The sequence below is a fragment of the Notolabrus celidotus genome, chromosome 18, assembly GCF_009762535.1.
Source record: "Notolabrus celidotus isolate fNotCel1 chromosome 18, fNotCel1.pri, whole genome shotgun sequence".
NCBI lineage: Eukaryota > Metazoa > Chordata > Actinopteri > Labriformes > Labridae > Notolabrus > Notolabrus celidotus.
The window spans coordinates 27253637-27270310 of NC_048289.1; the positions used below are offsets into that span (position 1 = coordinate 27253637).

Below are 16674 nucleotides of genomic sequence, written 5' to 3' on the forward strand. Positions count from 1 at the left end.
AGTAGGTAATATCTAAAGGACACTGGTGGCCCAGCAGTTTGAGTGCCCCACATATAGAGGACATAGTCCTTGTTGCAGAGGTTGCAGGTCCAATTCCAGCCATGACCATTTTGGTGCATGTCCTCCCCCTCTCTATGCTCCCCACATTTCCTGTCTCTCTTCAGCTGTCCTATCCATAAAGGCAAAAATGCCAAAAAATGCAACTTAAAAAAAATGAATAAAGTAGTTATTGGAGGTTGAAATGTTAAATAAATTATTTGCATATGAGTGTGTGTGTGTGTGTGTGTGTGTGTATGTGTGTGTGTCCGTGAGTTTGTGTATTCATTCATACTTCATGCCCCCCCCCTGCATTAGTTAGTGTCCTTAGACGGGGCCACCCTGTCAGAAAAGTGTGTACATGCCCTTGCAGATAATCAAAAAGGTCCTAGAAAATGTATATTTATATATGTATATATTTATTCATACACATGCCGTGTGTGTGTGTGTGTGTGTGTGTGTGTGTGTGTGTGTGTGTGTGTGTGTGTGTGTGTGTGTGTGTGTGTGTGCGTGTGGATATAAGGCTGTACAAAACTAAACTGCACAAAAACAAAAAGCACACAACGATGGAGGAGGAGGAGGGGAAGAGGAGGAGGACGAGGAGGAGGAGGGGAAGAGGAGGAGGGGAAGAGGAGGAGGAGGAGGAGGAGGAGGAAGGTGAGGAGGAGGAGGAGGAGGAGGGGAAGAGGAGGAGGAAGAAGAGGAAGAAGAGGAAGAAGAGGAGGAGGAAGGTGAGGAAGGGGAAGAAGTGGAGGAGGAAGGGGAGTAGGGGAAGAGGAGGAGGGGAAGAGGAGGAGGAGGAGGAGGACGAGGAGGAAGAGGAGGAGGAAGAAGAGGAGGAGGAGGGGGAAGAAGAGGAGGAGGAAGGGGAGGGGGGGGGGGGGGGGGGGAGGAGGAAGAGGAGGAGGAAGAGGAAGAGGAGAAACAAGAGGAGGAGGAAGAGGAGGAGGAGCAGGAGGAAGGGAAGAGGAGGAGGGGAAGAGGAAGAAGAGGAGGAGGAAGGTGAGGAGGGGGAAGAAGAGGAGGAGGAGGAGGAGGGGAAGAGGATGGAAGAAGAAGAGGAGGAGGAGGGGGAAGAAGAGGAGGAGGAAGGGGGGGGACGAGGAGGAAGAGGAGGAGGGAGAAGAGGAGGAGGAGGGGGAAGAAGAGGAGGAGGAAGGGGAGGGGGGAGGAGGAGGAGGAAGAGGAAGAGGAGAAACAAGTGGAGGAGGAAGAGGAGGAGGAGGAGGAGGAGGGGAAGAGGAGGAGGGGAAGAGGAAGAAGAGGAGGAGGAAGGTGAGGAGGGGGAAGAAGAGGAGGAGGAAGGGGAGGAGGGGGAGGAGGACGAGGAGGAAGAGGAGGAGGAAGAAGAGGAGGAGGAGGGGGAAGAAGAGGAGGAGGAAGGGGGGGGGGGGAGAGGAGGGGGGAGGAGGAGGGGAAGAGGAGGAGGAAGAGGAAGAGGAGAAACAAGAGGAGGAGGAAGAGGAGGAGGAGGAGGAAGAGGAGGAGGATAAACGCTGAAAAGTAAAACATTTACCTCTGAAATATAATAAATAAATTATAAATCTACATGTAATGAAAATATTAAAAAGTACAATTAACAAGTAGCATGTTTCATTTGTATTCATCAGTTGAAGTACTCAGTTAAAGTTGTTTTTCTCAATCAGGACATTTTGGTTGGTCCCTGAAGGTAGAGCACAGGTGCAGCTAATTACGTCATAATTGCTGCTTCATCATCAAAACATAAACCGGAAGTTGCTCATTTAATTAGTTCCACCTGTGCTTTATGAGTCACATGTTTCTCTCTTTAACTTTGGCGCTAATTTCCTGCATATACAACCTTCTAGGTAACTTAATTGAGTGCAAACTGCAAACAGTATGTTAAAAACTGTTTAAAAAATGCACAAAAAGAGTCCCCATGTGTTAAAAAACACCATGCACTTCATGCTCATACGCTCTTTGTGGTGTTATGATACCGTGTGCTGAGTGAAAGGTTTGAAATGACGCTGTTTGTGTGAGTGAACTTGCATAACACGGGATCAGGCTGATGGGAGGAGCAGGCTCAGTGAGGACAGGGAGCCTGTAAAACACGTTCAGCTGAGCCTCCAATCCAGTCTGCGTCTCTCCCTGCAGCCGGGAGCAGCTTAGTGACACACTAACCTGTCAGCTGGAACCCTTTTACTTTGTTTTTATCCGACGGGGAAGACTTACCTGTCTGTGGCTGTGTGTGTGTGTAAGAGAGTGTGTGTGTGTCTGAGGATGGATGCTGCTGCTGAAAGCACCGAGAGAAGCGACCCGGTGAGCCGGCTGGAGAGGAGCAGCCACACGGCGTTCATCGACGGGAGCACGCTGTATGTGTGGGGAGGGTACCAGGTAAGAGATTTAATAAAGGTGTGTTTTATACCTGAGCAGGAACAACTTTAAGGAGCAGCCTGACGAGAAAATCAAGGCTTTTATCTGCAGCCTGTTTGTCTACTGTGGACTTTATTTGCCCTCCAGTCACCCAAAAAGGCTTCTAGTCTTCTTTTATTGGACAAATAAACTTTTTATGTCCCCACTTTTAACAGGAATCAAAATGCAGCCTATAATAAGGTGTGGCATGCTCTGAAATCCACTTTTAATTTGGTTAATTTTTCTTCAAAAAGAGGTGTCACTGGAACATTTGAGGATTTTTAGGATGACTCTTATGTTTTTAATTGATTTTATGTGTTTTCTAATATTTCCTCTACCAAAGAAATGTATTAAAAGGTGTGAACAAAGTGTTGTAAGCACATTTAATTGACACTTAACAGTATACTTTGAACACCAGGCTGCAACATGTGTCACCACTGAGAGTTTCATGTCTTTTTCTTACTTCAAAAGCCAATTCATGGTCTTTTTAAAGAAATATCACATTACATTTGAATTATTTTAGACTATTACATGAAATCAGGCATGCTCCCTGCAGGGGTGGATCACCTGTGTTTTTTTTGGTGTGTTTTTTTTATCTTAAATTATGTGCTGCTCTGTGAAGAGGTGCTAAACAGCTTTTCATTGTTTCACAACAATGACAATAAAGATCTGTTCTATTCTATTTATTCTGGGGCAGTGACTTAATTAAGCAAGGGTGGCATAAAACATGTTTGAAACCCACACAAAAAAATTGCCTTTTATTTATTTACCTCCCATAAATCATAAACTTCATCACAGGTCGGACTAAACTTCTAACATCCACCAGGATGTGTTAACAGACCGGTAGTAGCTCTCTTTTTAATTAAATGTTGCATATTGAAGAATTAAGCTTAGAAGATTTGTGTTGCTGCCTTTTAAAGTAAAAAAAATATACACAGGAATATCATATCTCTATGATACTCAAATTATATTTGTTAAAGTGGATAATGATGACACAGAGGGTATGTGTGTGCGCCATAGACCGTATAAAAAGTGGACGTAGTATCTGCAACATCACCCATCTGTTTCTGAAGCTCTGTTTTGAAGCCAGTCGTCGGTGGGTGCCATATTGGAAATGCTGAACTCAACCTAACTTCGTCCAAAGCTAGTGTGAGGTAAAGAGGCGGACCTTTAGCCTTTTTGCTAACAGCTACAAAGTGCCTGCTTGTCAATAAGTCAGGCATGCCCTTATTTGAGCAAAACTTGTAACTTTAATATCTTTGAAAATCATGAGATATGATAAAATTCACACTACTCAAACCTAAACCGTTTTTTGAACCAGGCTGTAAACATGTTTATTATTGCTGTAAAGATCGTCTTCTTTGAATGGGTGTGTATGTGGTTTCCTGTGTTTCTGCAGCCAGCCTCAAGTGGATGCTTCATGAACTGTAGTTTTTAGCACTTCTGCATGGGGCTTCATAATTCAAGGCTGGAGGTTGCTGCTTGGTGTGCGCACATACCTCAGTGTGTCAGTGCCCCTGTTTGGCCACCCTTTTAAATAAGTCTGGATACGCCCCTGCCACAGGCTCTCTGTCAAAATAGTATGTGGATAAATCCTTCTTATTTTAAGAGAAATAGGTCTAAATTCAACTTTTTGAGAAGAAAGGGTGGTTTTGGTGTGTTATTTTTGCAGTGTTTAATTGATTTTAAAGGGGTTTTCATATTTTTTCACCTTAATTGTTAAAAATGAAGTGGACATAATAATGTTAACACTTAGGAAAAAGGACAGTGTCACCACAACCTTCAGAATGCTGTATTAAAGTCATAGCCTACAGTGTAAATTCTGTTTCTTCTTTATTTGTGCAGAGGAAAGAAATATTTAAAGACATGAAACATGCACAGGTGGAGTGAAGAAAACCCCTCAGGGCTTGTTAAAGGAATCCACCTTACATTGAAATCAGAAGAATCTGCAAATACCATCAAACATTTACAAGCAAGACTGAACACAAGCTTCATGAACGTGATAAAGTGCACAGCTTCATTCGTGTCGGATGAGGTTTATGCATTTAGGAGACGACTGAGTTTGAATGTGCGCAGCAGAGATGTTCACAAAAACAACCTGATGTTTGCGGAGCGGTGGATCCTCATGTGACCCGTTCACTGCTCGAGCAGGTTTCAACAGGAGAACATTTCTTAGACCGTATCTTAAGTTACAGAATGTTCTACATCATACAACCTCAACTTATAAACATGAGGTATTAAAGTCCTATTTGAGTGTTTGTGGTGTGAACATGAGTGATTTTGAACCCTGAATGATTTTGGTGTTCTTACTCATCAAGATAAGATACAAGTACATATTGTTTTCATTCATAGCTGTATATCTTCCCTTACAGGTTGTTGCAGGAGAGGACGTCATACTGCCAAGCGATGAGATATGGCTCTGTGATTTAAACAGCGGCTCATGGTGAGACAAAGGGAAGGCTGTTTAATCTGCAGATATGAGCACAGTGTCAGCCTGACATAAAGTCTTACCGCATGCTTTGTTTTTATAGTCAGATCTTTGAAATGCTGCGAATGAGATACAACGGCTGAGCTTAATAACCATCACAGGCTGCAGTTTAAAGGAGTGCATTTGAATAAGTAGGCCATCCAAAGTCAAAAACAATCCTGTTTCTCAGTCATGTGCCAACAGTATCTGTTTGTGAAAGCGACACAAACTTTCCCACCAGCTGAGTTTACATTCACGTGTGTGTTTAACATTCATGTTCAGCCATCTGTGTCTTCAGGCTCTTCTCCTCCGTGTGTTTCTGTGTGACAGGGAGCGGAGGGAGATCACCGGAGACAAACCTCCAGACTTATCCGGATTCTGTGGTTCTCACGTCAACGGCCAACTCTACATCTTTGCAGGATGTGACCCCAGTGGGTACACAAACCAGGTGAGGGGATTGTAGACCACTGGAAGCATGGAGAGGAAGTATTTACCTGTGATGTGGTGTTATTGCATCCAACTGGCTGAGCTGAGCGTCTGTTTTTCCATGAGATAAACATGCTGTGGTGTTTAAAGGACCGACTCAACCGTCTGATTTGAAGGCCTTTCCAAAATCTTTGGGGGAAAAACATCTTCTCCTTCAGTTAAAATCACATTTCTATAAGTTCAGACAAATTTGGACGACATGCCTCCAAAAATAATGAGGCCAAAATACACTGGCGTGTAATGGTGATGTATTTTGCAGCTAAGGTATTGACATTACGCCCCCTCTGCTAACCATAACACACATTTTACTTCCTGTTAAATTTCAAACATCCCTTAGGTGGCTACAGTCGGATTCCTGTGTTGATTTGAAGCAGACTATCATGATTGCAGAGAGTTCATGACTCCTGTGTTTGTGTTTGTTTTCCCCATCCAGTCCTCTTCTACTCCTAATCTGGTTAAGAGCATTGCAGGAGTATCATTTCTCAACAGAGCTCTCAATCATGATGTCAAATCCCCTAGTTTTGGCATCATTATAATTAATTAAACAAAGATGAACTCTTGTACATAAATCAGTCTGATAAGAACTACATTTAATTAGTATTGGACATGAATTTCAGTTTTCTAGTTTGACTCATATCCCATCTGTTACAATGGAGGAGGTGGGCTCTGTGACCTATCAGGCAACTAGTCACCAGGTGGAGCTCTTAAAGTGTTGGCTTAACTTTTAAGGAGTGGTTGTCAAACTTGTCAGCTGCTATACAACAACATTGATGATGATGATGATGATGATGATAAACATACTGTAGTGATGGGTAGGCATCATTATTTATGTGATGCAACAAACAGTCAGCTGTATTTCATCAGTCATGCTCAATAGCTCCTGGGTGTTATTGACGCTTATCCGTCAGTTGTTGTCTTCTTTACCTCCTATGGGACTCTTGAAGAACTAGGATCAAACAACACCCTGTTTTGAAGATGCATTATGTTTTTAAATTGAAGTTAAAAAAGCAAAAGTGAATACTCGACCAACCTGTTAGTTCAGTGCAGGAAGCCCGACCCTCATGGTTCCTACGCTCTGAGGAGGGTGAAATGATTACACTGAAACTTGATATTCAGACTCTGGTCCTAGTTGTGGGAACACAGAGTTCCTGTGTGAGTTTCTAAGCTTTATTGTGCAGGTACACGGCTAAAGTTGCTGTGCTATGGCTCTAAAGCTGTGATGGTCCACTTGGCAAACATTGTACCTGCTAAACGTCAAGATGTTCAAAGCTAGGTTTGAATAGTTTCATGTCTACCTTCGTGGAAACCTCTGATGTTAAAAAATGAAGTAAATGCAATTGTGCAAAAAAACTGCAGTTCATTGAGTGTCCACTAGAGGCTTTCTGCAAAAGCAGAGGAATCTCCATCAAGTCTCATGTTAAAGTGTCTGCTGTAACAGCAAAATTAAACGTGATCAAAGCCTGCTTCAAAACAATTTTTTTGATGTATCGGTCATTTTTGTATTTGTGCACACTGTGCAGAGGGGATTTTTGTAAATTGATGGAATAAGATGATATAAATGCTAAGAGTCGTTCATATATTTGCATGATTAGGGGCGTGGCTGAGTTGACTGACAGGTGGGCACATTATAGTGGTCTATAAGGGGGATAAAAGCCTGCCTCACATTCACCTCTTTGCCTGTGTATATGTTCACTGAAAGTTATGCTGAGTCAGCATTTTCAGCATTGTTGGGCTTCAAAACCGTCTCATCAGAATCAAACGTCACAGAGACTACGTCCATGTTTTATTCAGTCTATGTACCAGACTCTGTGCACACTAGAGATTATCCAGCCAATCATCTAACTCACCTGTCTCTGGAAAATGTTGTTAGCAAGCATGCCTGAAATGTTCCAGAAGTTTTCAGGAATGTATATGTGAATAGAGCTAACATAATCCATCTGTTTATCACACATAAATGTTTATAAATTCCTGTTCTGGCAGACTCCTTTTAAGAAAATCATATCTTAACTGAAAGGTGAGGGATCTCTGTTTTGAAAAATTGAGTTGTCATGTTTCTCTCTCCTCGTAGATGTACAGCGTCGACCTCACAGAGGAGCTCTACACGTGGAGGAAGCTGACCGACACCTTGGGAACGACGCCCTCACCCAGAAACAAACACTCATGCTGGGTTCACAAAGACAGGTCGGTGATGTTTGGTGTGAGATCACACAACAGAAAACACACTGTTATTAAAGAGACAACCCAGGGAGGGTCATTTTAAATGTGCAGTCACAGATTTAAAGCTGGGGTTGGCAGTCTCGGAAAACTAGCATGAATTTGAATGTAGCTTTTCCTCAGGACTCCGTCTAACCCCTCCCCTCCTCCCTCAGAGCTCCTCCAAAACAACGCCCCCCCCCCCGCTCACATGCACGAGCGCCGCTGACTTGCGACCATATGATGGTGACTGATTCAAAACCGGTCCTCACCAAAACATTATCACAGTGAAAGTTAAAAACACAAACAAACATGGCTGCTGTTAGCACTCACAACTGTCATGCTAGCATTATCCAGTTGTACTGGTGACACGATATCAGGAGAAAAGTTATAACACATATAAAACTGTAACAACTCTACTGTTTGTTAAACCTGTTCAGGGTAGATGCTCTTAATTCCTACAGTGTTGACAGTCAGTGAAGGCATCAGGAGAGGTGTAGAGTGTGTGAGCTGGAGAGAAGAGAGACAAGAGAAGAAGTTCTTCATTCATTCAAACATTGATTGTTGCTTTGTTGGTTGGCGGCTGACAGTGACCGATTAGTAAAGATCAACGTGTTCACGAATCGGCTCGTCATCCCTACAGTGTCCGGACAGACGCTACAGTACATCTACATTTTCTGTAGGACTTAGTAAATGTCATTCATTCTTCTGATTGTCAGAGCCCCAGAGCTTTTTAGTCTCTGATCCGGACTACAGTCCTGAGCAAAGCACCTCATCGGGTCAGAGGGGACAGGCCTGAGGTCGAGCGAGAGGGGCAGTCAGTAGAGTCAGGGGAAGTAGAGGCAGGAGACGGGGACTCAGAGTGAACGCCGGGGAAATGTACACGCAGGAGGCGGGCAGAACGACAGGACGGGATTTGAATGGTTTAAAATTTTGGCACCCAAAAAAGGCTGATTGGTTGGTGTTTTCCCAGGTTTACTCCGGCTGTAGATAGCAGCTTTTCTTCCTTCTTTTTTAAGAACACATTATGTATTGATTGCCATCAGGACATAAAGATCATTTTAACCAGTATGACAAAAAGTGTATCTAAATCTGATTACCAACCCCAGCTTTAAGCAGCGTTGCTTCTCTAACAGGTTCTTTAAAGTGTAGTTGAAGGATAGTTAAAAGAGCATTTAAAGGGATCTTTGTTTGCTTGGTAACTGTACTTTTGTGATATTTTTCACAACTTTCTGTAGTTTGGCCCAAACATATTCCAATGTAAATTTTTGAGTCAATGATGGGTCAAAAAGACTCAGTTTTCCAGTCTCTAGCCATGTTGTAAGTAAACTATTGCTGTGATGAAACAAACCAAGAAAAGACTGATGACAGCTACTGAGAGAGGTGCAACTTCAAAAGAAACAAATTTGAAATTCAAATGATAAGAGCAGCTGCAGAGGTAATGTTCCTCTTTGCAAAGGTCACTTGTTCAACTCTCGGATGTGACGCTTTGCTGCATGTCTGCCCCCGCACCACCATGTCCTGTCTCTCTACAGCTGTCCAGTCTGAGATGCACAAAAAGTAGAAAATATATGATCAAAATTCAGCAAAGAGACCGACAATGTGGCAAAACCAGAGTTGCCTGTTAATGCAGCTCATTGCCACAGCTTTCTTTTGATGCTTTTATTAAGATGAGAGGACGGTTGATCTGGAAGAGAGAGTGGGGACAGTCATGCAGCAAAGGTTGCCCACTTCAAGGACTACATCCTCTGCACAAGGAGAACGCGATGTAACCACAGAGTCAGACTGGCACCTGGCATTGTTTCTTCTGATTTGGTGAAAAACTCACTCTTCTCTCCTCTGTGCAGGTTAATCTACTTTGGTGGATATGGATGTAAGACCATAGGGGAGGTCCAGAACACATCATCGACAAACTTCATCGTGGAAGAGATGTCCTGGGTAAATGATAATATAAGCACAACATCAGCGGCAGAAACAGAGCAGGTCTAGACCGTACTCTATGTTCTGTTATTAACAAAGACCCAACATCAAGACAGGATCAGATCCAGTCCCATCTTACAGACAGGACTCAGTCTGATCTCATCTTAATCCACCATGAGCAGAGCACTTTGCAGCATTTAGCAAGTTACAGTGGCAAGGACAAACTTCCTTTAACAGGCAGGACCAGACTCATGTTAGACACACATCTGCCGAGACTGAGTTTGGGTTTGAAAGAGGGATAGAAGAGATTAAGAGAGAGTAGTTTCAACTAGATCCTAATTAATTGCTACATTTTTACTATTCCATTATTTTGCATGTCAAAGTTTGTCATTCTTAACAATGTAAAGTAATTCCTACCAGTGTTTTAGTTTTGGAATCAAAAGTATGCAATGAATACTTCTTCAATGTGGCCTGCAGTCAGCTGTCACCCGTTCAGCAAGCTACTTCTTCTCTATTTTGGTTTCACCCACAGGTCTGCGGTTATGCACACACTTTCAAACAGTGCTCTGATGTTTGCGGGCGACACCATCACAAAAGCAAACGGTTTCTTTAGCTGCACCTGAATTCTTAGCTCGTAGGTTGTTGCCCAAACTCAAAGAAGTTCTGTGGTATTTTAATGTGCAGATCCCTCTTGACTTGTTAACTTAGCTGTCTGGGAGTTTTTTAAACTGAAACGTGCAGTTCAAATGCACAGTGGCGTTGTTGTTTTGCATCACAGCGGCAAAGGGAAGCAGGAAAAAAAGAAGCAGCAGCTGCTTAACCACAGTGTGCCGAAAGGGCAATAGATTCAACAGCACGTTTAAAAGAATAAATCATGTTAATTTCAGACCTTAACTGCATCATGATCAACGCTTTGTTGCTGATAGTTTTAACATGACTTCACTTTCTTGATAAATCTTAAAACTTTTGCATTGTTTTGCACACTTGTTGCACTTTTCCTGCATGCAAACTGCAGCCTCTCTCATCCATACCAACGACCGTTCTCCCCTCCTCTCTTTCAGACGACCATTGGAAACACGTTATTCAGGTGCTGGGGCTGGAACAATGAAGTCAATGTGTTCGACACGAATTCAGCAACATGGAGCATGCCCGAGACGAAGGTGAGGAGAGCATCACATCACATCTAAGACTCTTATTGCATGAACTTTTACCCTGTATTCAAACAAGGAGATGTAATGTTTGTCATGTTCAGGGTCCTGTTCCTGTCCCCCGAGGCTGCCACGCCAGTGCCTTATTGGGGAGCAAGGGTTACATCTCCGGTGGTGTGGTGAGTTGGCCTGATGTTTCTAAGCAGCACATGCAGAATCTTTTCCCCCTCATGTTCTATTTCACATTTTGTCCTCTGTTCCCTCTGTGAGAAATCTCAATGACTACTCTTAAAATATCTGAGACAGTAGTTTGTTTCCCACTTTGCAGTTACAGTTTGGGGAAGGGTTTTCCTGTTTCAACATCCCTTTCCTGTTATGATGTCACGGTGCCCCCTTACACAAAAACAGATCTATAAGGCAACCGCTGAGTTTTGTTTAGATGAAACCAATTGACCCTTATAGAGCCTTGACATCAACCCCAACAAACATGTTTAGGATGAACATACACAAACACATAAATCCCTCTTCTGGCCAAGTAGGAGCCAATTCCTGCAGCCGGCTTTAAAACGTGATGCGAACTAGAGAACTAGAGGTTGTTGCTGCAGTAGATTAATACCAGTAGAGATATTCAGACATGGATGACTGCAAACGTCTGGTCGTGTAGCGTGTCTCACATCAGAAACTGTGTGTTCACAGGAAAAGGCAGAGTTGGACATGTTCTGCTTGGACCTGGAGACGTGGACCTGGACTCAATTGTAAACTGTCTTTACTCTTTTACAGTCTTTGATTTCTCCAGCTTTTCCATCCAATAACTTACTGACTTTGTTGCATTCTGCATTATATGTTAACTCTTTCAGTGACATCTCCCCGTCATGTTCACCTCTGGGCCGTCTGATGCACACCATGACGCCCGTATCAGATGACACGCTCTTCGTGTACGGTGGCCTCGGCACAGATGGAAAAACTCTTAGTAAGTTTTGCCACAGATTAAGTATCTCTACGTCCTTATGCTGCTGCATGACTCTGTTGCAAAATGACCCAAAAAGCACTAAAAAAGAGACTAAATTAAGCAGTAATGTTACCTTTTCTACTTGTGTATGTCTTGATTAGTTTGCAGTCTTGTTGCATGTTTCTCGGTCTCTTTGCAGCCACTTAATTTCTGTGGAGTTTTTTTGTGTCTGCAGTCATGCTGCATCTCTCTTTCAGTAGTTTTTCACAAGTTGTGCATCATTTTCCCCATCTTTTGACATTTCTGCATCTATTTTTTTGTTGGTTACTTTCACTGTTTTTGTGACTAAGTGTTGTAGCTACAAGGAAAGACATTTAATCAGCCCTATGTTATTGTTGCATGAATCAATTGTGTCCCTTGCTCAGGGAGAGAGTGTTTTATGTTATGCAATTCTCAAAACAAATGACACGATTGCATTCGAGTGGTAGAGCGAGGATGACCTTCCTTTTGGTTTAATCTTCATTTTATCAATCACTGTTTCCTGCAAGATGACGCCTGGCAGTTTAACACACAGAAGAGAGAGTGGAGCAAGCTGACGCACCCACACAAGGACAAACCCAGGTTAGTAGGTTTAAAGTAAATGAATGTGCTGAGCTGTAAAACAAGATACTGTACATAATCAGGCTCGGGTTGTTCAATTTGTCCTTGTTCTTCTCTTTAAAACTTGCTTCAAAGCCACAGTTGCAGAGAATAAAAGCAGTTTGTGTTTGCTCCTTTTATTCCTCATAATATTTGTCTTCCTCAGGGTTTGTCACTCAGCGTGCCTGGGAAGCGACAACGATGTAGTCGTGTTCGGAGGCAGTAGCAACATGTGCATCCTTGTAGACTCGGTAAGATAAACAAACTCCTCTAGAGGGTTTGCCTGCTAAATTCTCCAAACTGTTCTTTTAATGGTTAAATTTGTGAGTAAAAGTTTCATTTCTGGATCCAAAACAAGATCTTAGTGAGTTAAATAGTGACGTCTAATCTTCCCCTTTGGATTGTGCAGACGTCAGCACAACAGTGCAGCATAATGCCTTTAAATCCTTCCTTCATTCAGTGACTGTTTTAACCTATGGCATTTGTCCAGGGAGCTAATTATAGCGCAGTGGTTACGTTTAGTGTTACATAAAGAAAGCTTAAGTGGTTTAAGGACTCTAAGTATAAAGTGCTCCAGCTGTATGTGGCAATGATTCAATACATGCAAACAAGCTGGAGAGAATAAACCCTTACATTGTGTGTTGTGTTGTGACCCAAGGACATGGCTTTGACATGATCATGACACTGGATTATAATCATGAGATAAGTTAAGCTGACAGTTTCTCCCTCACCATGGACAGCTCAACAGTGTCCCCCTCCCCTCAGGTAAAGAGTCTGGGTGTCATCCTTGTCAGCTCACTCTCTTTCCACTCTTAAATCAATTATCAATCCTCTCCGCCCCTCTCTCACCCCTCACACGACTGCTATCCCGGTCCACAGCCTCGTCACTGTAACTCACTCCTCTTTGGTGTCTCTCACAAATCCCTCCATAAGCTTCAACTGGTCCAGAATTCTGCAGCCCGCATCATCACCAGAACCCCCTCCTTTCTCCACATCATCCTTGTCCTCCAGCAGATTCACTGGCTCCCGGTCAAATTCAGAATCACCTTCTATATGCATTCAAGTCCATCCACAACCTCGCCCCCCTGTATCTGTCCGATCTCCTCCACATTGTCACCCCCTCCCGCTCCCTCAGGTCTTCTTCCTCCCTCCATCTCTCTGTCCCCTCTACCCGTCTCAGCACCATGGGGAGCAGAGCTTTCAGTCGCTCTGCTCCCCAACTCTGGAACTCACTCTCACCAGACATCAGAAATATTGACTCACTGTCCCTCTTCAAATCAAGACTCAAAACCCATCTGTTACAGGCTGCATTATGTTTAATTCCAATGCCTCATTTTAACTTGGTGTTACTCTGCGTGTTGTTTTTATTTATTTGTTATTTTATTTGTGTTTTAATCTCTCTGTAAAGTAGCCTTGTGTGTTGAGAAAGGCACTTTTAAATATTTTTTTTTATTATTAATAATGAAGACCATGATGTAACTTTTCAGCCACGTCTTGTAAACAGAATATTTCGAGTCTAGCAAAAAAACTGTAGTTCCACAAACGGCCACTAGAGGCTGACTCTGAAAGTGAGTTAATCCCCATAGAACGTCATGTTAAAATTATCAAACATGTTTACAGCCTGGTAACCAAAGTATTAGTTTTTTTTTTTTAAGACTCAGTCATTAAGGGCCCATTGTTTTGAGTCAGGTGCTAGCTTTCTGTGAAATGCTACAACCCAGGTCGCTTTTTCATGCCTTTCTTGAAAGAACAGGGCAGTGAATAGAGAAGGAATCTGGGAAGAGAGAGAGAGTAAGGAATCACATGTGGCAACGGGCCATGAGTTGGATTTGAATCCAGGCCGCCTGCTTAGAGGACTATTGGCCCTGAATATGGGCCACGTGATTTAACTACGTAGCTAAACCGGCGCCCCATGCCTTAGTTTTTTTAATCCAAAGAACTTGATCTCATTGGTATCCATTCTCGTTTCCAAGTATGGTAATTCCAGGCCTATAAATAAATTAAAAAAAGTGCAACTAACATGTCTATGGTCTGAACTCTTAGTTAGGGGATATCTCCATAGCAGCCTTGGGTGAAACTTGCATGCTGTTTTTGAAGTGCAGCCAAAATTGTGGCAGTAGTTTGAGTTTGAAAATGCTGGAAACATTTAAGAGAACATGAAATTATAGGAATTCATCTCCATGTGATAATTTCCAATCCTGTCTGCAGGTGGCTGTTCTGAGGGCGCCATCGCAAAATCAGTGCAAAGACGTGATCATCTTTCAGACCCAGCCATACTCCCTCTTCAGGTATGTTGAATACACCATGTTTATTCCTGAAAATCGGTGCAGTTTAACTTTTATGGATTATCTCTGAATTAATTCTCACGTAGTCAGCACTGCTGCTGGGACAGAGTGGCTTTTGTACTGTTCTGTGTTGGTGGTCCGTCACATGAATTTGTTGTTGCCACCACACATTGTGTACATTGGGATTATTTAAGGGCATGTTTACAAGTTGTTGCCATTCACACATGATTAAGCAGTTTTAACAAGGTCCACCGAGACCTTTCAGACTCTGAGCTATTTATACTCCGGCTCTGTTGGACCTGTGTGCCAGATCACATCCAACAGAGGACGTTGTGTTGTGCTAATACATTATACCCTGATACATGTGGGTAGAGTGTTGCTAAGACGGAGGCTGCTCTTAAATAAAGTTGATTTACTCTGGATTGTGTCAGTAAATTTGGATGTAGCTTGCTGGGACTTGTGACGAACACCAAAACGAAGCAGATGCATGAATTGACTCAGTGCGCCTCTTCTCTGAATGGTTCCTTAATTTACTTTTGGCAGCGGATGCTCATTAGCCAGCTGGCTGCTAACTAGCTAGCTCACTTTCCTGCCAGTAAACACTTGGGGAAAGGAGCTTGGGGCAATGTTGGAAAGCTAACAGGCTAGGAAGCAATTTGAGGATATTTTTATGTGTCTTTGAGTTTCCCCTATGTTTAATTTTCAAATCTAGTTGGTCCCAGTGTTTGCTTCATTGTGTTGCTGGAAAATATGTAAATTTTTAAGCTAGCTGTCCATTTATGGGCCAAATTTCTCAAAGCAAATACTCGCTCTTACTGTGATTGAAATGTATATCAGATCTGTCACATGTAGTGGCAAGCTAGGGAAGATGATATCCAGCGTACAGCTATGCTAGCCACAGAGCCCAGCTTGTCCGTACTTTGCTTAGGAACAGCTAAGAGCTAAATGCTAACATTAGTGTGTCATATGCTTGAAGGGAAAATTCTGTATCTTAAGGTCACTATGTTTGTTGTCTTTAAGTTTTGTGTGTTAGCATGCTGACATTTTCTCACAAGTATCCACAACATACCTGTGTATGAGGCTTAAAGAAATGCTAAGTTTGGCATGTATTTCAACCATACACTGAATTTTAAAATGATCTAGGTAAGAGAGGAACCATGTTTGAGGTTTTTTATTTGTTTGATGCAGATTTTAGTTTTATAGTTTGACCCACTTTAAAGGGGGTGGGGCTTAAGACCTATACTGCAACCAGTCAGTCGGGGGAGCTCTGAGTATCTTGGCTTCACAATCTGTGAACACTTTAATGCAGGGGTTCCCAAACTTTTCAGCCCGCGACCCCCAACATGTAGGTGCCAAAGACTCGCAACCCCCACTGTCCCTGAAAGTTATTTAATGTGGCTTTGTTTAGCTGGTCTGCAGAAAATGTGCCTACCTATATGAGCATGCGTCTGTGTTTCCTGTGCCTTTATGAATCAACCTACTGATGCTTTTGATAATTAACTGTTCACTAACCCTAAACTTAGGAGTCATCTGATAACAAAGAAAGGCATAAAACTCATTACATTTTCTATTTTCAAGGTTTTATTTTAAGTTCAGCGTCTATTTTTATTCATATTTTTTACTATAATGGGTAAAATGTACTATTTTTAGATAACTTAAAGAAAAAAACAACATTCTGGACCCACACTTTGAGAACCCCTGCTTTTAATGTACAGCCTATGGAAGCAGTGTTTGGAGCTCACATAGGCGTTTCCTTCCTCTCCTCTTCAGACTGTGTGAAGACTTCATGGGAAGAAACCCGGAGCGGTTCGTGAAGCAGCTGAACTGGCTCCCGTCGAAGCTTCGCAGCAAAATCGACAAGCGGGTGACCTTTTTCTCTGCCGCCACGCCCGTCCTCACAGCTTAAACAGCACGTCTGTCCTTTTTTTAGATTCTGAGCCAGTCTGTCGTCACAGAAACGTTTTCATTCTTTATGTTGGGAAAATATGTTTTTGTGTAATGGTTTAAAAAAAAAAAATGGTGCTAATGTTAAATTGTTTTAACTTAAACATGATTTGTAAATAAAGTTTTTTGCCTTATTTTTAAAAACTAGTTTAGATTAGGTTCCATTTTACTGTTCTAGCTGTTCATGTGCAATCTGTTGAATAAAGGTATTGATATGTTGTATATTACCCTGGTGTT

At 42.5% G+C, this 16674-nt stretch overlaps 1 protein-coding gene across 1 annotated transcript; it reads left to right on the forward strand.

Annotated features, from left to right (window-relative positions):
* Positions 1 to 1879: 1879 nt before the first annotated feature.
* Positions 1880 to 16664, forward strand: LOC117829976 (kelch domain-containing protein 1-like). The gene is made up of 13 exons (XM_034707835.1): positions 1880 to 2388; positions 4779 to 4849; positions 5204 to 5321; positions 7428 to 7540; positions 9400 to 9490; positions 10534 to 10632; positions 10725 to 10799; positions 11317 to 11375; positions 11478 to 11590; positions 12118 to 12190; positions 12375 to 12459; positions 14417 to 14496; positions 16264 to 16664. The coding sequence occupies exons 1-13, from the start codon at positions 2275 to 2277 to the stop codon at positions 16397 to 16399; spliced, it is 1227 nt and encodes a 408-aa protein (XP_034563726.1). The 5' UTR covers positions 1880 to 2274; the 3' UTR covers positions 16400 to 16664.
* The last annotated feature ends 10 nt before the right edge of the window (positions 16665 to 16674 follow it).